General features: G+C 48.5%; 1 protein-coding gene across 3 annotated transcripts in view; it reads left to right on the top strand.

The window, feature by feature from the left end:
• LOC144141266 (CCR4-NOT transcription complex subunit 2-like) overlaps positions 1 to 22,986 on the top strand; it is a 61,149-nt gene that overhangs the window by 10,962 nt on the left and 27,201 nt on the right. For 2 of the 3 annotated variants that reach the window (XM_077672839.1, XM_077672841.1), the window contains exons 2-8: positions 1,955 to 2,015; positions 4,693 to 4,978; positions 10,239 to 10,340; positions 11,408 to 11,434; positions 12,519 to 12,664; positions 13,855 to 13,965; positions 20,133 to 20,216. In XM_077672839.1, the coding sequence (XP_077528965.1) occupies positions 1,958 to 2,015; positions 4,693 to 4,978; positions 10,239 to 10,340; positions 11,408 to 11,434; positions 12,519 to 12,664; positions 13,855 to 13,965; positions 20,133 to 20,216 (814 nt within the window). In that variant the 5' untranslated portion in view covers positions 1,955 to 1,957. The remainder of the gene's footprint in view (positions 1 to 1,954; positions 2,016 to 4,692; positions 4,979 to 10,238; positions 10,341 to 11,407; positions 11,435 to 12,518; positions 12,665 to 13,854; positions 13,966 to 20,132; positions 20,217 to 22,986) is intronic. The other variant, XM_077672840.1, reaches the window with a different exon arrangement.

The following is a 22,986-nucleotide window of genomic DNA, read 5'->3' as shown; positions in this document are numbered from 1 at the left end:
CTGCTGAGCCCAAAGATGTGGGTTTGATTCCCGGCTGCCACGGCTGTTTTTCATATGGCAACAGGAAGTACAAACGCCTGTGCCTTTGAGATTTCGGCGCACGCTAAAGGTCCCCAGATGGTCAAAATTATTCCGGAGCCCTCCACTACGGCGCGCCTCATCGCCTGCGTTGCGTCGGCGCATTAAATCCCCACAATCAATCAATCTAATGCACTGAAGAGCTTATTTCCTTTTGTGTAGATTTATGGTACAAAGTTTTAAAAGGAGCAAAGGTAACAAGTGTCCAAAAGTATTTTACGCCCGCTAATTTTCATTAGGTTTTTTTTTTTTTTTTTTTTTCTTTCTTTTTAAGACCACATTAGTTGTGGCAGTCTTGGAAGAACGACAGGCTATGCCAGAGAAAAGGCCGTTCCCACACGGCATCACTGATCACTGATGTTATTTACGAGCGATACACTTGCGGGACCTGGTCGCGAGCTTTGAGAAATAGGGGCCTTCATTCACAGTCCTGATGCAGCGTTGGCATGATTGTGGCTTCTTTCCAGGATTTCGTCTTTCACCTGCATCTTTAGTGGCTTGAGGGGCGGATTGCCACACGTTGCACGAAACATTAACTAATGAATTGCCCTCAAGTTTCTTGTACATGAAAATAGCCTTGTAGGTCACTGGGTGCTGTGACGGCTAAGTGAAGCAGGCTAATGCTTTGCGTAGCACCTATTTGGCTTGTTTGTATGGCGAATACCCGCATTATTTATTTTATCGCTGAAGGATGATATTCAAAGACGAGCATTTGTTGCAGCAAGCCTTCCTTTGGATAGATACTAGGGGACATTGCTTTTGAAATACCCCCTAAAGACGTTCCTCTGTCCCGGCGTATTTATTCCTGGTCAGCCCATACTTGTGTACAAATAGGAAAACACTATCGTTTTGTTCTGGGTTCTCCGATAGAGATTAATACTGGGTTTGTTGGAATCTATTTTTAACCCTTTCACTGCCACACCCAAGATAACTCAGGCAACTACACACTCATACTCACTGCCACAGCAGAATATGCTCGTGTTGCCTCTTTACCCAACTCCCTGCCTGCCATGAGACAACTCATGTAAAACAAATATTGCGGGCAGGTCACATAAATGCATATATTCTATTGGGTAAATTTTAGACAACAGATACATATTGCACACAGGTCGTCATCTGCACCGTTTCGGCTTGTCTCAGCAGCACGACTGTGTTGGCTGTGGCAAGTCAGATGCGACCAAAGCAGCAAAGGGGGTCTCGCTATCCGCGTGTTAGCTAGAAGGTGCCACTGTTTTGCTAGAAGGTGCTAGAAGGTGCCACTGAATATCTAATTAAATAGTTTTCCAAACCCCTGGACACCCTCACTAGTAGGTAATCTTTTTGTAAATATCTAAGTGTTAATTGTGCAATGTTTTTGTTCTATATGATAATCCAGTATAAGGTGTTTACACAACCTTCAGAGCATCATAGTGCATTATGAGCCTGAAATTTACACCAAACAAACCAGAAAAAAAAAAATGGCAGTGAAAGAATTAAAGGAAAGAGCGCCTTTCATTTCCACAGGTTATACTTTAACTTATGGGCCATCGCTATGCTCGCTTCTCTTGCTATTTGCACAAGGTCGCGGGTTCGATTCCCGGCCGCGGCGGCCGCTTTTCTGATGGAGGCGAAGAGCAAAAACACCCATGTGTTCGGGATTTCGGCGCACGTTACAGATCCCCAGGTGGTCAAAATTAATCCGGAGCCCTCCACTACGGCGCGCCTCATCGCCTGCGTTGCGTCGGCACGTTAAACCCTACAATCAATTGAATCAATTGTCTTGCTAGTCTGAACACTGCAGCCTTTTCGTGCCTTTTCCACGATTAGATGCTCTTGGTAGCCCTTGGCATCATGTACTCGACCAGTGCCTTATACGTGCCTCTTTCGTTTCTTGCAGATTATGACATCGTCGCCATCGCAACCATTCGGATATGGCCAACCTACAGGTAGCTCGCTCAGTAAGTGAAAAGATTCCGTTACATTCTCATCACTTGTAATGATAAGTAGACTGCAGTGAACTCTATTGTGTTGTTGCTCAAATAACTTCAAATGTGTCAAATACAAATGTGGCGAGAGAGCAACACTATTTAAGCAGCAGCATTTGCTGCCTTTTTTTTTTTTTTTTTTCTGCTTGATATTTGCGGCTACTCTGTCCGATTGTGTGTGTGATGCCTAGAGCAAGGTGTGCTTGTGTTCACATATTAATAATCACGTATGAAATATGTAAGCAGTGTGAGAGGTGCACTGTTTATCGCTATATTTTCTTGCGAAGAAGCACAGTTCAGCTAAATCTGAAAACATTCATCTCTTTGCTTTCATTAGTGTTGTTTCGACACCTTAGTTCAATTTTAAAAGTTACATAATACATTGTTGAATTCTCAAGATGAAATGCATTGTTTTCGGGTGTTGACTGCATCTTTCTCTGGCACCCTGGTCAGTTTTGGCATCCGTGTCACTTTATTTCATTCTTATGCTCGCAAAAATAGAAGCGAGGAGAAAATAAAACGTCCCACAATATTTTTGATAATGATGTTCATGATGCCCATATCATTTATCCCTTGCAGTGGTGACTCCAAGATTGCGTGACCCAGTTACATTTCTTGGGTTTTTTGCTGACACATCCGTAAAAAACAATTCACGTTGAGGCCTGTAGAGCGTGCTTCACTGCAAGAAGCTGTGCAGTGAGGGAAAGCCAGCTTCGTGAACGTTGAGGGCATGATTGGGCTGAACTCGAAAGAAAAAAATGCTTTGCAAGAGCGCTGCAATGCAAAAGCTCTTGAGTATTTCTCACAAATTGGGCACTCTTATGAGGCCACATAATCTTTCCGGTGATTGGGCAGAAAACTCAATGGGAGCCAAAAAATAAAGTTTGGTGAGACCAAGTCTCTAGTGAGTGTTGAAAAATTTGTGTAAAAACAATTAGGAGAAGGACTTTTATCATCAAATGGGGCTGGTTGTGTGACTGTCATGATGGCGTCGTTTGGCCAATCCCCTGAAGGGTAGTTTTCTTTTGTTGCCAGCAGGCACGCTGCACATCATAGAGGGAAGATGCCTCGTTCGCAGCTGTAGCTGGTTGTGTGTGTGTGTGATGTTGCGGAAATTCGCTAGCGAAACTGAAGCAGATGTAGGTGGGGAGGAAATTCGAATATTCAGGAGAACTTGGTTCTGCCGTGCCTGTATTATAAGAAAATAGTCACTTCAGGACAGGGAAGGTACGGCATTGACGAGGTGTCTGCTGCTTTGTGTTATGAATTACCTTTGCTTACGAGAGGTTTCAGATTTTAGCCTACTAACAAGAAGATGCCACTGCCTTTTCTTTCACGTGCATGTATGTGCGAGCACTAGACGACTTTTCGATTTCCGAAAACACCTATAGTCCAAAAATGAGGTGACAGTTCTTGCCTTCATTCTTATTAAAACTGCTCATATATATATGTCATTTTGTGCAGTAGCGCAGCAGTTTTTGTGTTATTCTAGTGCTACTATGTTCAAATGGCTCCCTCGCTTCTTTAGCCCTGTCTGAGAACACATCATCTGGTTGCAATTTTTAAGCACTCGTGGGGGCTGGCTATGTAGCAGCTGTCTTCTGTGTCCCAGTGAAGTGTGTTGGTGTAGTCCCTAAAAATTGGGCTCGTCTACCATCCTGGCCACTTTTGCATTAGAACTGTGTGTTGTTGAAGTGCTGAAAACCCATGAAAAACAGTACACCGGTCAACCGCAGCGTTCTCTCAATGCACTCGCTGCATTTGCCATTGAGGCATTTTTAAGAACTAAACCGTCGTTCTATTAACTTCTTACATCAAAATTATTCATTCACTCACTTTTTCTTGCATGAATAGTTTTTTTTAGCAATGTAAAAGTCAAAAGTTAGCGTTGTCTGCTTGCACGCCGCTTTTACCTGTGGTTGCCTGCACTCTGTGGTGATCTGCCGATTAGAGGTGTGCACCATACTGTTTACAGTTCTGAAGCTAAAGTTGCTCATGCTTGAAAAGGATGCAAAGAAATAATAATGGCTGGAAAGCTAATCAGAACAACAGTTTAGTAGCTGGAAAATTATCTCAGTAGCAAAACTTCCACCTCCCCTCGCGGGAACCCCTGTGTAGATGCGACGCATAGGGGGTTCACGTTGCAGCGTTGGACACCGGAGGAACGGCACTGGAACGATGGAGCGGAGCAGCGCAGGCACCGCGGTTTATAGCGCGCATAACGGTGAGGGGACGCGCCGGCGCCAGTGTGTCTGCCGCGGCTATGACACAACACAATCCACTTTAATCCAATCCAAGCCAAGCCAATCCATTCGAATCCAATCCAATGCCCCTCGCGAGAGAGTGTTCGCTATCGGAGAGTAGAGGGGTGAGCGGCAGGAGAGTGCAGCTCGTGCGGCGAGGAGAATGGGGGAGGGGCGGACGCCGACGATGCCGCCGGATGCAGGGACAAGGTGAGTGAATGAGATGCAGTCGCATCTAAAAATGGTCTGTACACCGAGAGTGCGCTGCAGGCGACTGGTGTGCTGCCTGCCTGCAGCTTTTATCATGAAAAATGGCCCTGCCGAAGGGCTCGGATGGCAGACTAGCCACATTTTGTAGGGGCTGTCGACATTTCCTCTAACTGTCCCCCTCCCCCTACTCTGTGCAGTCCCCTTCTTCCCGTCGGTATCCCAGCAGCCCCCTCCCCCCCAGCAGCCCGGGGTGCTGGCGGGGGGCAGCTCTCGGGGGGGTCCCTTCCCGGACCTCTTTGGCATGGACAAGGCCTCCTCCTCCTCCTCCTCCTTCGGAGGGGACCTGGGCCTGCGGGGGCCCCTCGGGGGAGGAGCCCTCTCCCAGTTCCCCCCTTCGGTTGCCAGGCCCCCTCCGACGAGCCTCTCGGGCTTCCCCCCGGCGGCCTCCCTGCCGCCCCCGCAGCAGCAGGCCTCGCCCAACAGGTGAGCTCTCAGATCTGGCACCTGGCACGGCAGCGCTTGTGCCCGTTAAAGTAAAAAGTTTGGTTCGTTAAAGGGACCACATTGTCCCAGTAACAGTGACGCCTATATTGTTGCAAACTTTGAACAAACTATGGGGATGTTCAAGAAAACATGTGAAGGAGTGGCAACTGCCCAGCCACTTCTCCACTGTGGTTTCACGGTATCTTGCTTGTGCGATTGGCATCCACTGACCTAAGCCGCCACCAGAAACACAGCAGGGCGAGTGTAGGGATGCTTCTGGTTTTGCTTGATCACTTTATTAGAGTGCAAACATGTGGTGAACATACTGATGACTGCGGTTCACTCATGGCCCGTATGAGATCACTTCCGCCCATAACACGTCACTATAGGCACGGAATTTGAAAGCTTTCCAATATTCCCTGCACTTTCTCAGCCCTAAAAGAAAAATTGAAGGCAGCTCACAGTAATGCGCAACACATGAAGGTAGCGAAGCTGTGCGCAACCTTCACGATGATAACTTAAAGTTTAGGTCCACGATTGCAGCCGATTTGCTTCTTACTCGCTGCCACAGTGACCTTTATTTACTCCATCATTGTTGCTATAAGTAGGAGCTTCCTTTTCTTTTTTTAAGTGATAATCATTGGACATCACCTCGGAGGGGCGCACGCTGACGTATCTTTCTCATTCCAAGCAAGTGCTGAATAATTACTGCAAATGCTGTAGGTAACTTGGGCGGGGGGGGGGGGGGGGGGGGGGGTGCAATCCTAGCCAATCTCTCTAGGTGGTAAGCTTGGCTTGACAAATGTGTGCAGGGGACGCCTGGTGGTCGTCACAAGGTCTGCACACACGAGTGCTAGGCCTTTTTTTGTTTTATTTTGTTAACTGCCCAGCGGTTGCCGCGAGGCCCAAGCTCACATGCGCACACTTGGCAATGGCTTGGTGTTTTTAACTGCGCACACGAGAAATTGCGATTCGCTAAACAGCTCCGCTGTTAAAATATCTTTTTCGGCTGTGATGGAACCGATTGAGTTACCGAAGGCCAGTTGCTTCATCCTGAGCAAAGTGGTATTTTGTCTTCGGGCCCCTTTACGTATTGTCATCGAGGACTCACAGACCAACATCAAGAAAAACTGCTCCCTTGTGCGAGGGCATGATGCTTCACTTCTTCGTTCAAACGCTTCTCTTCTATGCCGTCACTGGTCTCGCTTGTCTGAACACTACCCACCAGCGCAAGGCACACGAGTGGTGTATACCGTATTTTCGCGCGTATAGCCCACCCCTGCATATAATCCGCAACCACACTCTCGGCCTGCCGGAAAGGGAAAAAAAATCCTCTCGTATTGCCCGCACATTTGATACAGGAAAGGCTGCACCAAAGGTACTGCTCAAGCGACACATGACATACTACGTACATGTAAAAAGCGTATATTTAGTATGTAGAACACACTTAGTGCAAGGCGAAAGTCACAATTCACTCAGTGCCACTGCTCTCGTAAGAGCTATCATTTGAGCCGCAGCCCTCACTGTTGTACACAAGGTCATCTTCAGGGCACAACGCGCAGTGCTGTGAAGCTGCACTAAAGGGAAAGCCCCGCGTATTATCTGCACCCCTACTTTGCCACTGAAATTTTCGCATTATTGGTGTGGGTTATACGCGCGAAAATACGGTACTACTGGGCTGTTCCATTTAAGTTTTCAGACTGGCTGCACACTCCTTGGGAACAAACCCAGCGTTCGTTCTTTACGTACATTTCTACAGCATGGGTCTATCTGCAGTGAGCCTGAGATTGTGAGTTGAACAGCCCCACTGTGGTCTTAGAGGTGCACAAGGGCGGGACGGGGTGCCGGAGAGAAGGTTAAAAGAGCGAATGTGGAGGGTGCGGCAGAAAGGTGCACCGGGTTCTTCTTGCGGGCTTTGTGTGCTTAGCGCATCAAGCGTTTTGTTTCTTTGGCCTCCTCACACAATGGCCTCAGTGCACAGGAAGGCCTGCTTGAAAAGGTGGAGGCAGGGGGTGCTTGCTTTAATCACCAGAGCGAAGAACCCTATTGCAGTACAGCCCTGGTTAAAAGAAAACAAATGTGCAGGCATAGGGGTCCAGAAATAGCGAGGGCTTTTTGTATTGTTGAACATGCAAACCTCGTGTCTTTCAGCTGTCAGTGTGTCTGCCCTGGTGTGTCTGCATTGACTGGTGCCATGCTGACGGCTTGTCTTTTCTCTTTCTGCCGCAACAGTGCCAACTGGTACAGTCTTCGTGAAAATTTTCTAGGCCAAGCCGGAAACACGCAGGCTGCAAAAAATCCAATGTATAAGCTTACGTCCCAAGCGAGGCTGAAACTTTTTATGCCGGAAAGCAAGAGAAAACACCTTTCTTTCTTACTGTGATAATTTCTTTTTTTTTTTTTTTTTTACATTTAAAGGTGACGCTTATTCTTTGAATGCTTTGTGGTCAAGAATGCTTGGGAATGGTCTAGAAAATTTCGACAAGGGGTGTCACCCTCTTCAGTTGAAGCAGATAACCGTGGCTTCACTTGCTTTGATGCCTCTTTTAGCCAAGTGTACTTATCAACACGGTGGCTCAGTGGCTAAGGCATTACGCTGCTGGGCACGAGGTCAGGGGTTTGATTCCCGGCCGCGGCGGCCGCTTTTCTGACGGAGGCAAGCAGCAAAAGCGCCCGTCTGTACGAGATTTCGGCGCACGATAAAGATCCCCAGGTGGTCAAAATTAATCCGGAGCCCTGCACAACGGCACGCCTCATCGCCTGCGTTGCGTCGGTGCGTTAAACCCCACAATCAATCAGCCAAGTGTACTTGGAGACACGAGCTGGAGAGGGCAATAAAGAGAAGCTCACACAGGCAAGGTGGCCCTCTAGAAATGGCATGTTGTGCCACCCGCTGCAAAAAGTTGTGTGCAAGACAGATTTCTGGGGTGTCTTGTAGGCCCCGCTTTGTGTCAAGTCAGCTGAAGGGGTTTTGGACCGCTTCTATACAAGCAGCACTTGCTCTAGTGAACTGTCAGGCAGAGGGATGCAGTGTCTTTGGCTATTTCGCAATAAATACGTATCACTGTTTCTCAAAGCTTTTGAGGTGGCCATGCAAACAAAATACAAGTTTTTTTTTTTTATTCTCAAAATTTTGCGTTTCGTAGTGCCCCAGCACTTGTCTGGAAGAAACCGATGCTTTATTCGCCGGCAAATCAAACATTTTAACTCTTTCGTTACGGTGGAAAAACGGCCGATTTTGAATGCTTCCACAAAACTATTTTTTCTCTTGAGCTAGTGGACACATTTAGCATTGCTATGCATGTAATTGTAGCTTATAGATTGCTCTTAGAAACACATACCAGCAGTTTTGTGAAAGGTACAATTACTTGCAGTTTATTAGTCAAATAATCAGAAAAAGATGCACAAAAAAAGTATACACACAACGTATATGGCAGTTGTAATGAGCCTAAAAAATATTTTAGGAATTCTAAGATATGCAAATTGTTCCTACATTTCTTGGCTATGATTCAATATATATATCAACGCTGTACACCAAGTTTTGTATTTTTGTGGGCCCGTCCACCTAGCGGAACTGACGGCTGTGCCACTCCTTGAAGCCATTTGAGTGTGTTCGGACACAAAATCCTTTTCACTTTAGTGGTAAAAAACCAGAAAAAAAATCCAGCGCTCTTGAGAAGTGTCGCGCATCGCTCCGTAGCGGTAATCTGACACGAGTGCCAGGCTATCATGAAGGTGATAACGCGATATGACGCGGCACATTTGGCAAAATATCCCTACCATACATTGTCCAAACCCTACACATCAATGTAAAGCCGCAGTCGTCAGATAGGAAGCCTGTTTTGTTTATAAATACAGCGGGACGCCGTTTTCACACGACTCGCCACTACCGCGTGTTAAAATTTCACTCTTGGCGCGATCTCTGCACACGAAATATCAACAAAACATAATAAAATCTAAAAATGAGTTGTCAATAAATACGCCAGATGGCGTTAGTTGTCCGACAGGAGACGTTTTTAGCTTTCGCGGGATGTTTGAAATCATCGGAACTCCGTGTCCGATGGACGCCATTTTCACACCACTCGCCACTATCGCAGGTTCAAATTTCACTCTTGGCGTAGTCTCTGCACACGAAATATCAACAAAACATAATAAAATCGATAAAGGAGTTGTCAATAAATTCGCCAGATGGCGTTAGTTGTCCACCAGGCGCCGTTTTTAGCTTTCACGGGATGTTTGAAATCATCGGCGCGGGATGTTTGAAATCATCGGAACTCCGGCATCCGATGGCCTATGGCACCGTACTAGAAGAGTTAAACCGAAATTTTAATTTAATTCTCTCGCTACATCACACATTTCAGGGTGTCACGGAAAATGCTAAAGAACTGCTGCAGACGGGGAAATGTCTTTTTGTTTGCCGTGTCCGTTCACAGATTGCACCACAATACCGCTAAGAGGTCGCATCTGCCTTTGCTTTATTTCTGACCGCCTGGCTTGTTTTTGTTGCGGTCGGTAGTAAGATTGTGCAACATTGGGTATGCTTGACAAACAGGATCATTGCTTACCCCGATTGGCCAGTGTCATGTGGGACAACCCAAAGAACCAAACAGCTGTACAGCTATGACAAGCACAGTGCGTGCAGTATTCCCAGCAGTACGCACTGGTAGTACTTCAATGTTTGCATGTATTCTCGTAACTTTCGGTGGTCACCCCACCATTCTTACTGCCGTAAAATGAATGTGCAGTGAAATTCAGTGCAATGTCACAAGCCCTGCCACACTTGTTTGGTTTTGCCAGCCCTAGCCAATAATTGCACAGCTGTCCATAATACGTCGCAGATTCTAAGAACGCGTGGGAAATGATCTGGTGGGTCGCATGGCAATTCTCTTTTACCCTATTTATATAGCTTATTTAGGGAAGTTTGCATTCAAACTGGTGTCAGTGTTATTCTAATGAGGCAGTCTTTTGAATGAACCAAAATTGTGTTTTGTTCTAACAAGGTGAGGTAATTGCACCATGTTCCCTTTATTCCCAGGGGACTGAAGAGAGATAAAAATGACACACCAGTTTGTTTCTGAAGGCGTGCCAACAAAGTCCTCACTGAGTTGGAGGAAACAGATTGCCACTGTGTTTTCTTTGTTTCGGTGGCCGTTGTTGTGTAGTGAGAACGAAGGTTTCCGCAGACCTGCTGTTGTGCGCCATCTTCGTAACGGTCTCGTGTTGTCTTGACTCATCCTGTGTCCTATGCCCGTCGTTTCAGCCGGACGATGTTGACGATAGGCTCGCGAGCACTTCCTGGCCAGAGGCAAGTGGGTCCCGACATCAACCGGTTAGTCGGGCTCGGAGCACCACCCCGAACAGGGTAAGGATGGATACCAACAAGTTTGTTGCTATGTTGACATTTATTTATGGTTTGTTGATTTAACCTTCTGCAGATGATTACCACTTCTACTCCTTCTTCCTTTTCTTTTCCCTTTTTTTTTTTTTCTTTCTGAAGAAAATTGGGGGGGGGTAATGATTTGAGCAGTATGAACTCTGTAAGGAAATGGGGGCGCAGGCTGTGCAGAAAGATATGTAGCGATTTGGGCAGCACTTAGTTTGGAAAAAGAAACTCTAAGGGCACGTAAGTGTGGAATGCAAAAGCATCCAGGTCCAATTAAATGCCACGGGACACTTTGCGCCACGAAGAACGCCTTGGCTTGTTAGTGACTGCTGCTCGGCGGGGCGAGGGAACAGCGGTAGTGGGACAGTATGCGAAGATTGCCACGCCACGTTATGAAACCAAACTGGTTTTAACAAGAGACACTCGTTGCTTGCTGCAGCTGGTGGGGATTTTTAGGAGCCGCTACAGAGTTCTGTGACAGATCAGCATTTTCACTGAGTGGGCCGTCTAATGCTTCTGCAATACAGTAGCCAGCCGATTTTTTGGACCTGGAGGGGAACAAAAAGTAGTCCAAATAGAAGAGCAGTCCGAAAAATTCATTAGTCATTACTCATATGGGACAACTGGCGGTTCCTCGGGAAAGTCCGGAATATCCAGCAAGTCCGAATTTTCGGAGTCCGAAAAAAAAAACAGTCGGCTACTGTAAAAGAAGCCATGTTTAGTGACAGACAACACAACGATGAACCAGTGAAAGTGTGTATCTTGCACAAATGTGTATCTTGAACATGGAAAAAATATTTCTTTGTGCTTTGTTCAGTTTTTTTAGATAATTTTTTTTTCTTGACTGAAGCACCGGTGTTTGCAATTTGCCAAGAAGTGCTGTGAAAATTTGCTGAATGCGAATATTTTTTGCTTCGTTGGAGCTTTGGAATGGCTGCTTCTTTGTTCATTCCAACTTTCTTTTGTGGCGTTACTGTGGAGTCTCAAAAAACGTGCCAAAAAAGTGTCTGATTGCGGTATTTCCTTTTTTCCTCCTCCGTTTGCAGGTACACCGACCAGAGTTCATTATGGAGGTGAGAAATAAGTTGCCCTCGCATGCTTTCCTTGAGATTCTCAACAGTTCATTCTATCTAGTTGCCTCTTACCTTTTTTGAGTAGTAGGAAGTAATGGAAGGAAAAAGGAAAGTGTGCAAATGAAACCTGCAGTGTTCTTAGTTCAATGAGGAAAACGCTAAGCATTCTTGTTGATCCAAAATTTGTTGTTTGTACAATTGAAGCTATGTTATTTTCTTAAAGAGGCCATGAAGATAGGATACAAGCTTGGTTCATTGTCCTGATAGCAGCGGTACAAATTTTATCGCAAACTTCGAACAAATAGTGCCAGTATCCTGATAGCAGCGGTACAAATTTTATCGCAAACTTCGAACAAATAGTGCCAGTATTAAATAAAACGTATGAAGCAGTGGTGAGAGGACCTTGTTTGTGCAATTGGCCACCAACAAGCTGGCCCATTGCTAAGACAAATCAGTGTGTGATTGTAGTGGTGGCTGTAGATCTGTTTTATTGCATCGTTTAGATACTAATGTGCAGTTCACATGCTGATATAATTACTGCTGGCCCATACGGCACCACTCCTGTCCATGTCACATCACTGTTGTGGAAAATTTGAAAGCTTTTCAATACATCTTGCCTTTCATGATAAAAAAAAATGACATATTTCATTGCTGGAACGGAGTTGAGTGAGGTACTAGAGCCTAGACCTTTCAAATTAAACAGTGTTGTATTGTGTCATCAGGACCCCTTTAAACTGCTTGGTGCTGCTTCTTAAGAACTTTAGCACCTTGCATCCAGTGGAGAGATAGATGGCAGTTGGTGTGTCTGAAACACTAGTACGGCTGACTGTGTGCTCGTCTCCTGCACACAGCAGGGAAGTGAAATCGTTAAATAGCATCTGCTCTCTCTCTCTCTCTCTCTCTCTCTCTCTCTCTCTCTCTCTCTCTCTCTCTCTCTCTCTCTCTCTCTCTCTCTCTCTCTCTCTCTCTCTCTCTCTCTCTCTCTCTCTCTCTCTCTCTCTCCTTTTGCCACCACCTCACGGTGTCCTCCTTCTCCTCTCCCCCCCCTCTCTCTCTCCCTCCCTCTCCCCCCAACCACGATTAGGAACAGTGTGCCGGCATCCGGAGGTGCGGGCAGCCTGTCCTCGTTCGGCATGCCCTCGTCAGCGCACGGCTCCTCCAGAGGCTTCCCCTCCTCCCAGTCGCTCATGGGCAACAGCCTGCAGAGCCAGCTGTTCAACTCCAACCCCGGTATGTGCATTGCTCTGCTTTGGAGGATGCATTGCACTTGAGAATGCCGCTTAGTTCTTTGGAAAATCATCTACACTGACTGTTCTACGTGGTGAATGAGCAGGGAAGCTAATACGGGTGACACAGAGTTTATTGGAAAGAGAGCACAGTGTTGGCTTATTGGTGCAAAGTACGAAGCAGGGATTGTGAACGGGTGTGCACAAAGAGGTGTCATTTTGGGAATGATTTGCAGCCAGTTGCGGGGGACTCGAAAGGGAATTCTTGCATGTAAAACGGCGTTTGAGCTCCTCACGGGGACTGTTTAGTAACAGTTTTGTGCGAGTAAACAGGCAGCAACGGTTTCAGCGGCCATGGAGTTCAGATTAGCAGCCAGGCGTAGTCGCACCGCACTGTGTAGTTATGGTTGTTTATAGCAATGTGGCTCACTTCGTCAGCCCTGCTCTTTTCTTCTAATGTGGGGCCATGGGGAAGTTGCATTGCTTGACAATTACTCGCACGATTTGAGTGGCCATGGGCAGAAGAGAAATTTTATTTTTGGTCATGGTTCAGTAACTATAGAAAAGAAGTAATGGTGGAGGCTTATACAAACATCAGCATTCTAATGTACTCAAAGCTTCTGAAATAAAAAGGCTCCATGAAAAATTGAAGTGTCCAAGCTATGCAACACTGTTCCTAAAGGGGTAATTGCCTGCCCTCCCCTATGTGAAGTTTTCCCTGTTGCTCATTCTAATTCCTGACATTGTTTTTAATTTGTGACAGAATCCGTGTTTGGAATCATGCTTGCAGCACCACGCATTTTTGGTGCTCCATTTATCGGACATGGATTCTTAAATTTGCAACAGAAGGGACATCACAGGGAACACCTGTACTACGCATGTACATTGCAGCAGATGGTGCCAGGTGTCTTAGAGTGTTGCGAAAGGTCCTGAAATCGTTGAATTTTTTGATGGTGTGTAGTTTGTGGGGTATGGAAAGAGTCAAAAGCCGCAAGAGGAAGGGAGGGGGTCACAAAAGTGCACAAAAGTGTGTCAAAAGTGGCGTCACGCGTACACTACTACTACGGTCCCGTGCACAAGTAGTGCTCTTTTGCTCCTGCATGTCATCATGGGAGTTGAATTTGTCAAGCAACACTCCTACTGTTTGGTGGGCATTGTGCCTGAAGTGACGCGAGCCCCTCTTGAACGTTGCAGCCCTGGACCTGTCCGAGTTCCCCTCGTTGACGAACCGGGGTTCCCAGGAAGGCACTGGGCAGTCGCTGAACAGCAACCCCATGGCGGGGAGGGCAGCCTACGGCAAGCTCTGTGAGTACTGCTGCAGTGTTTTATTTCCACGGTGAGGTGGCCAAGATGCGAAAAAATTGCTTCAGCAACTGCTCACTGTGACACTGCTTGGCCGTGCTGTGGTTTACACATCATCTGTCGCTAAGTAAGGGTTCCTGTGGGAGAAGTGCGAGCTACTCATGCAGTGTCGTTGCAAGGCATTAAAGGAGCCATGAAGAGAAAACACAAGTTTGGTTCATTCAAAACATTGTCTCGTTAGAATCATACTGACACCACTTTTAACGTAAACTTCGCTCAAATAAGCTACATAATTAGGAAAAACGGGAACGGTCATGCGACCCACCAGCTCATTTCCCGCAACAGAACCTATGTCGTCACATGAGCTAAGCTCTGCGATTGGCGGAGGCTGGCAGAAGCAGACGCAAATTAGGTAGAACTTACAAACTAGACGAACGAGCGATTTGCGCTTAAATTTAGGGCACATTCTTTACAAAGCAATAAGAATGATGGGACAAACAGTGGAAGTTACGAAAGCACATGTAAACATAGAAGTACTGATGCGTTCTGCTGTTCGTACTGCGCACAGCATGCTTGTTTAGCTGCACAGCACTACGGGGCTTGGGGTTGTCTCAGACAACACTGGCCGATTGGCGCAAGCAACGATGTCTTACGTGACCCCATTTGTCGAGCGAGCACTGTTTCAGGGAACGAATATTTTCTCCCAGAACAAAAACAAGCCAGGTTTAAATGCGGGCAAAAACAAACCAAACGCTTGCCACGGTATGGTGGCGCCATCTAGGTTACGGAACGTAAAGAAACGCGGGAACAAACCAACACCGCTGTACATACAGGGTGGAGACAACCTTTGAACGGTCCCGTGCCGCCGCAATTGGGCCAACGGGCTCAACGCGTTATTCTTTTCGTTTCCCACGAGACCTAGCAACGCAAAACAGACAATATGATTCAAACTTCTTCAGTAAACCGCGTTGCGGCGATAATTTTAGCGCGGTTTTGACACAATGAAATGGCGGCGCCAGCGTATACGTGTCTCTACCCTGTACGGCGGATGCGTGAATGAAGGTACTCTAGGCTGCAGAGCGGTCGGCTCCAGTGATGTCACTTGGGACTACGAAAACGCACGATTGAGCAGGAGAATCAAAATTTTAACCTAAATTGTTTACTTTCTCAGTGAATAAAGCACCGTTTGTATCCGGACAAGCGCTGGGGGCACTATAAAACACGAAATCTTTCGAATAAAACCAACTTGCATTTTCTCTTCATTCTCTTCAAAGTTCTCGTGGACTGGCGGAAAGTGATGTAAGCTTAATTAGACGGAAGCATAGTCAGCACCATGGCCACACATTGAGCAGCTGTGTGTTCTTTTATGCACGATGCCGAGTGCATCTTTGAAAGTGCAGTAAAACCTCTCTACTGGAGACACTGTTGAAAGAGACACATGGCAATAGGTTTGGTTTGGTTAGTTTTGGTTAGATGGTTTGGTTAGCTTTTCTATGTTCGTCGTGTTAGCAACTTCGCATACATGAGACTGGTTACAAGAGATGGTTTCCCAGGCCCCTTGTCACTTGTCATGAGGTTTTACTGCAGCCGCATATTTGCGTGAGCACCCAGATGCAAGAATGAGAAGAACGCCAGAGGGACAACTGTTTTTCTGAAGAAAATGAGACAGCTATTTTGAAATGTGCTAATACTCTTTTCGTTTTGATTGAGTAGTATGTTACTCAATGGCTGCTTTGATCAGAGTTCTGTTGAGAAATAAAGAAGCGCAGGCAGGGGGCGACAGTAGGGGAAGAGAAAGAGGAGGATCAGGGCGCTCACTGCCTCGCTAATCGACTCGATCACCACATCGGAAGCCAGACGCTGGTCTTCTTTTGTTACACATTTTCTGGTGCCGTGAAACCCGGGAACCGGCGCACGAGCGAATCTACGTTCGACGGCGCAGCGGCTCCGAGGCACGCGAGGCTTGGATACCTTCGTACTGCTTTATCCTGGAAGACTTGCCCTCGGCCGCCGCCCCTTTCGGCTCGTGCCCAAGCCCGCCCTTGTTCCCTTGTTATTCGCAACCCCAGCGTCTTGCTTCATCGACTGGTGCCATGGACGCTCTTCGTATTCGCCGAGATGTCCTGCGAGCGACCATCTCCGGGACCAGGACAGTCCTCGACGCCTTGCTGCGGAGCCAGGCAGCAACGGCCCTTGATAGACAAAATGTCCTCGACCTCATTTCGCATGACCAGGTGAGCCTTCACCAACTCGACGCTCAAGTTCAGGAGAACCTGAAGGATGAAGGATTCGATGCTGATGTTTTGGAAGCGATCGATTATGAGGAGCGTATCTGCGCTCTGAGAACACGCGTACGCTTCTCCGCGAGCCATGACTCTTCCGCAAGCCCCGTCCTTCAACCTCAGGCAGCCCTGTTTTCTACCTGCACCGCAACCTCGATTATTTACTCGATCCCCAAGGAGGCCCAGCGGACAATGGTCCGGGGTGACGTGCCACCCGTTCGGGAAATGATTGGTGCGGCGGTATAAGAACAGAACAATGACGACGGAGGCGCTGCAGCCTTTCAGGACGCCAAGCAAGACCCCGAGGGGCTCCGCACTGGAGAGCGGCTCCAGCGACCACCCAACCCTGGTGTTGCCGCGATTGCCGTTGTGGAGAAATCTCAGAGACCCTGCGTAGACCTCGCCGTCGCTGTCGCGAATATCGTTTCCGAAATGTCTGACCGGCCTTGCCGCAGCGCTGGCATCGCCGACACAGCTCTCACGTCAGAGACCTCACTACAGCCTTTCCGCAACCCTCGCATCGACGACTTGACTACCGCTCGGGAGTCGTCTGACCCGTCATGCCACGGCCATAGCGTCGATGATGCGACTCTTGTTTTGGAGACGTCCGAGCGTCCCTGTTGCGACCCTGTTGCACCTCTCGCTTCGAAAGCAGTTCAGCAACCCGGTTCCGAGTCGAAGATATTTTCATTGGGTCCAGCAACGAAAACGTGGTTCGTGCATGAGATGGACTCGCTTCAGGGAATAACGAAGCGCATGCTCCTCCAACGCTCTGTTAGCAAGCTTCGACGCCGGAAGCGAGCTTCGCCCACACTCGTGCTAGCCCGGTGGGGAGGCATCCTCGTGGCAAAGCAGAACAAATGCTTGTATGGTGACGACCCCTTCTTCAGCAAGCGCAACTCGATTCGGGACAAGCGTTTGTACCTTGTTGGGTACGGCGAGAGCGAAGTCCTATTGTTCGCGGAGATAACGGATACGCCGATCGAACACACCGATCCCGCCACGGAAGCCGTATCAGACGTGGACGCCACGACAACGCCACTACACTCGCCGCATGATCTCTGCCAATTTGACCAACCGCATCAGCTGTTCGCATTCGATCCCGGCGGCTGCCTTCTGGTCGAAAACCTGGAGCATGGTTTCTCTTCCCGGGTTACCATAGGAACATTCGCGATATTCACTTTTAGCCCCTAAGTCACTTTGATCCAGCAACCCAGCAAGCGCTCGTTGCCCGTGATGCTGGCTATAGACATGTACCGAGATCGACGGCATCGAGACACCCAGCCAAATGCTCCACTGGATCAGCCAGCCAGCCTACAAGCATTGCTAATGTGGAATTATGCACCGCCGGAAGTCGAACAACAGGTCGTAATGAGGCCCGGACTTCTCCACTTCCCGTGCTGCTGCCAGCTAGCTCCCAACCAACTTGGCGGCGGCGGGAGTGTGTTGAGAAATAAAGAACCGCAGGCAGGGGGCGACAGTAGGGGAAGAGAAAGAGGAGGATCACGGTGCTCACTGCCTCACTAACCGACTCGATCACCACATCGGAAGCCAGACGCTGGTCTTCTTTCGTTACAAGTTCTGCTACGAGAACGCTTAAATGTTTTTTATGGTAGTGAATGCTTGAAGGTTAAGTGATTTTTTTTTTTTCCTAAAAAAATTGTGCGTATCTTGGGTGCAGTTCCTTGTACAAGGCAAATCTAGCTGCTTTTTTTTTTTTTTTTAATGCTGGCTTTACATTTCTTATAGCGCTTTCCATTGGGCGAACAAGAGCACTGCTAACTACACCAAAAGTGCTCTCGCGAGTTCTGGCGTCTTCCAGTGGTCGGGCAGGAGCAGGGGCGTTGTGTTTCATTGGTCGATGAGGAGCACTTTTTTGGCTCCGAGAGCAGCCAAGAGAGTTCTCGGTGCTCCGTCGCCAGCGGCGGAGTAACAGGGAACGCCGAGGAAGTCACATGACCTCTTTTGCGTCACTTCTGGTTTTATCCCCGGGTGGCGGAGGAAAAATGGCGGAATCCAGCAGCCGCGGTAGTCGCGCAGTGCGTGCGGCAGCAGCTAAGCGCGGCCGTCTGGACAAGGAATTGCTGCTACTTTGAAGTGATGAAAGCACAACAGATTCTAGCTCAAGCTCATCATCGGACAGCAGCAGCAGCGACGACGACGACGATTTGGCATTGCATGAGTTTATGTTCGAGCACCTGTTCACCCCGGCGGAGCAGCGACCGAAGGTAGAGTCGTATCTGGAAAAGACGGTGGACGCTGTTATCGTTCGCAGCTAATTTTTGGGAGACACGGTGGTAACCCCTTTATCATGAACATGAACATCCGCTCGGCTTCTTCATTCGTCGCCATGCGGAAGGCAGACACAAAACCACCGGCACGTATCTGGCAAAACTGGCGAGGAATAACTGCGTGCGGACATCGCGAGCGCGCGAAGTGCTCCGGGACGCGAGCGCGCGAAACGTTTGGTCACATGACTCTTGACATCTCGCCCTCCCCCTCTTTTCACTGCTCCCGGAGCAGCGCGAATGTTTCATTCGCGGAACGAAAGCACACGTCCCCGTTACTCCTGTGTGCTGCTCTGGCTGCTCGCTCCACTTGCTCCTGTTCGCCCAATGGAATTCGCCATTACACATGCTGGAGCTCAGTCACTAAACAAAGGCAAAACGCACATTCTATGACCAGCACCAGATATGATTGAGCACCGTATAGAATCCTGCAACTTTCAGCTACCACAAAGAGAGATACTAGTGCTGAATCTTCTAATGCGCTCTTTTTTTTTTTTTTTTTTTTTTTTTTTTTTTTTTTTTTTTTGTGAGAACAAGATGCATGTTATATGAGGCTGTTTCAGAATTGGGTAGTAGCCATATTATTATGGAAGAGAGGTCGGTAGCTGCTGTTTTCTCGCTGCCATTCCATGGCCCTACTAAATGTCCACCCTCGGCTTTACGACCAGTCTAGCCAAGGTGCCATCCTTAAGGGCCAACCTAATGGATGTGTAATATAAATGTACCGCATCGACGTAGCCCGGCATAAGCCCGCGTAAAATTGGTGTGATTTGGCGTACGGTGAATGCGTACTACGCACTTGTGGCACCCAACTCTGTGTAAACCAGATGTCCATGCACTGCACCAGTGCACCGCTCGCGGAAACTGGTATCACCGGCAGGTCCGAACAGGCAGCTGGCTGGCCGGCAGAGTTGACAGCAAGAACGGGTCTCAGTATATTCCCTACTCGCGTCTTCACAGGTTGCAAATGGGTTGTCGTGTAAAAAAGAACCAGTCCTGGTCTGATTAATCTTTGTGCAGAAGCAGTGTAATGGTCAAAAAGGGTAAACGCGAGCTTTGGTTGAAACCGGTCCAGTGGCATTAGGCCTAAACTGTATGACGGCCATTGTGGTTATGGCGGCTGCTATGCAGTTTCTTGCCCTCTTCGGCATAGTGTGTGGCAGCACGAACTTCTACACACACTTAACGTCAATGCGCGAGTATGTTGTTAGTACGGTGTTATTACATTGCGAGTACATTTATATGCGCCCATGAGGTTGGCAGTTAATCAAGAGTCCCTGAGAGGCACTATCAATAGAGAGTTATAGCAGAGCGGAGAACCAGTTCTGGTAGGGTACCGGGTAGGCGACCAGCACTACTGCGCGTGCACAGAGGCAAAAAAAAAAAAAAACTGTTTGTGCACATGCGCTGGTGTACTGGGTATCGTACCGGGACCGGTTCTCCGCTCTGCCAGAACTCTCTCATAAGTCACCAAAGTGAAACGTGCTACCTGCACATTAAGTTCACGAGCATCCCAGTGCTCGATTCTTCTACTGCCTTGCCACATGGAGTGCTTGGCTTGTGACGTTCCTCCCCTCCCTGCCTCCCTCTCCTCCCCCAGTCGGCATGGTGAAGCAGCCCAACAACGACTCCAACGAGTTCCACATCCACAACGAGGACTTCCCCGCATTACCGGGCTCCCAAGGTGAGCATCCCTCCTCACTCCACCCGGTGGTCGCCTCTTCCAACCGTTGTTGTGGGGCGAATGTGGAAGGGGTCACCCTGCCACCCGTGAGTATTACTGCATTTCAAAGGGGCTGTTTTGGGGAGGAGGTAGAAAGGTGGTGGTGGCTGGGAAGCTTGATGCTGGTTTCATCTCCAACCATATCAGTCTGGGTGCATATGCGCAATGCTAGGACGTCAAGAAGGGCTCCTCTGGTGGTACTGCGTCGGCCGTACTTTTAGCAAATCATGGAACAGACAGCCGTGCAAGTTGAGGCCTACCCAAGAGCACGTGTCAAGAGACTCTCTTCCGCTTTACCCCTTCCTTTTTTTATTTTTCACGCTGTGGCCGGTGCACTTCTTTAGAATAGTGTCCACATGGGGTGAAACATTCACATTTCTGTCTCTCGGGGCACAGAAATCGAATGTAGTAGCTTTTACAGTGGCGAATTGCGGTGGATGTCACTCCCTTTCTGTCTCTGTTTAATTTAAGCGCATCAGGTGGAAGTACTAGCTAGGTAATTTCTAGTCGACAGGACAATGCTGATGCCGAAGGGACGTATTGATTTTTCTGCTGTTCCCTCCTTCCAATGTTCACTCCTTCTCTGGCCAGTTCGGCAGTTTTTTTGTTGTGGGCAATCATTGCTCCTCACACACGTTGCCCTCGCCCTGTTTCAACACAGTCTGCCCACTCTTGGTGGCATAATGCTTGAGAACTGCACCAGGCAGCCAGTGACGGCCTTTCAGTGAGGGTTATGCTCAGAAGGGCCTTTCATTAAAGGGACAGTGCAGCTTTGTTCTATTAGAAAGATTGCGCCTTTCAAACTTCACTGCACTCTTCTTCAATGTGAAATGGTGTTAGGCTGGCAGTTGAAATTGTGCAGTGAGCCATCGCTGGTGATACCTAGTGAAAGCTTGTGGGGCACGGGACCAGTGGAACCATGTGGCAGTGGATTTTGTTATGTATCTCGGTGGTTGAAGCTCGACAAATCGTTGGTCTAGAACTTGACAAGTCAGGCCCGACCAATGCACCAATGTTTTGATCTGGACAGTGTTTAATGGTGCTCTTCAACACGAGAAATTTCCCAGTGACTGTAGCAACACCACTGTGTTAGTACACGAACCACTGAGAGATGGCACAGCTTATTCACAGTTTTAGCCTAATTTCGTGGCAGGGTCATTGGTTAATTTCTGCATTGCTGGGAGACATTAAGGTGGTCTGTTTCATACGACGGACCATGGCGTGGATAAACCGGCGTTCTTCCCATCTCTTTCACCGCTTCGCCGCCTCGTCACGACCTTCTTGATTCTTAACCCCCGTTTGAGGCTGCCTGATCTGCGAAGGTCCACATGAAGGCGAGACCACTTGCTGAACAGACGCAAGCAGGTGGGTACTCGTGAGCGGGAGTTCACCTTCGACGGCCTACGCGGCAGCATTACGCCAACACGCCAACCATGAGAAGTCAAAGTTCAGGGGGCAGGTGGACTGTGAATTTGAAGCGCCCGTCCAGCCGTTGGCGAAAGCGAAAACTCATCCGACGCAACACCACGGCAATGACCAAACACCCGCTTTCCCAGCACAATAGATCCAAGTTTGTTCCTTTCACAATGTTCGGGCTCCCTCTCTCTCTGCTTATTAGTGTCTTTTAAAGCCGCGTTAGAGTGTACTAGCCGCGTTGCCAATCCACTGTTTTCTTTGGTCGAGTACCTCAGTTCACGTGCGTCCGCCACAAGGGTGGAGACACGTTTGCATCGGCACCGGCAATTTTGGTCAATCGCTGGCCACCGTCACTGTAGCGAGACCGCGCTATAATTTTCACCACAACACGGTTTAGTCGCGAAGTTTGAATCATCTTGTTTATTTCACTTTGTCTGGATCTTGTGGGGAAAGAAAACAGCTACATGTTGAGCACTTTGACGCAATAGCGATGGCACGGGACCGTTCAAAGGTTGTCTCCACAATGTACTCGAACGCTGTTTCTTTAACTCCGCCTTGAACTATGGTTCGTTTCGCTTGGCCTTCGCAGTTTCACACTCGCCTTTTCCTCTCTCAGTTTGCTCGACCATGTTGGCCTCATCTCGTGCGCGCAAGCTTCCGGGCTGTTGGGCGGTAAATAGCGCCGGACGGCACGACCATTGTGTAGTGCGCGGCGCTTGGCTGGCGGGCTAGCTCAGAAGCATGTAGGGGAGGAGGGCACGACATAGGCATTGCTCTCATTTTTTAACTTGGGACTTTAGCTAAAGATTCGCAAATCACGTGAGAATGCGCCCATCAGAAAGCGCCCATCAAATATCCTCCGCGGTAGCCTGTAATGGGGACAGCCGGCATCCCTGAGTGCTTCGAAGCTCCTGCCATAGGGTGCACGTCTCCCCATATGTGACAGTCGTCAGGCTCCTCGCGCTGCCGCGCCCGGCGTGCACTGTTTGCAGAAGCCACCGCCGGCATGCAGTCGTCGACGCGGGCGGGGAAAAAATGCACACGCGAGGCTTATAAAGAACCACAAATGCTTTGCTGCGCACTTTCTGGAATGCTGGAACCCACCAAGCATGAGTGAACTCAAACGAAGGGCAAAGCAACGGCATCAGGGGGCGCTGGTGCCGTACGCAGTTTGTAGGCAACGAGCTCCCTCACCGACTCCATAGCTCGCTGCATCTGCGGCACTGGGCGGCCTGTGTTACCATTCATGTTTTAGTGAGACCCCGTTTCGCCGCTTCCATCTCCTAAAAATCTACTTCTACAACCAAATATCGTG

The sequence above is a fragment of the Haemaphysalis longicornis genome, unplaced genomic scaffold (genome assembly GCF_048455015.1).
Source record: "Haemaphysalis longicornis isolate Haplotype H1 unplaced genomic scaffold, Haemaphysalis longicornis Haplotype H1 scaffold_6, whole genome shotgun sequence".
Classification (NCBI taxonomy): Eukaryota; Metazoa; Arthropoda; class Arachnida; order Ixodida; family Ixodidae; genus Haemaphysalis; species Haemaphysalis longicornis.
This window is presented reverse-complemented; position numbering and strand designations above follow the sequence as displayed.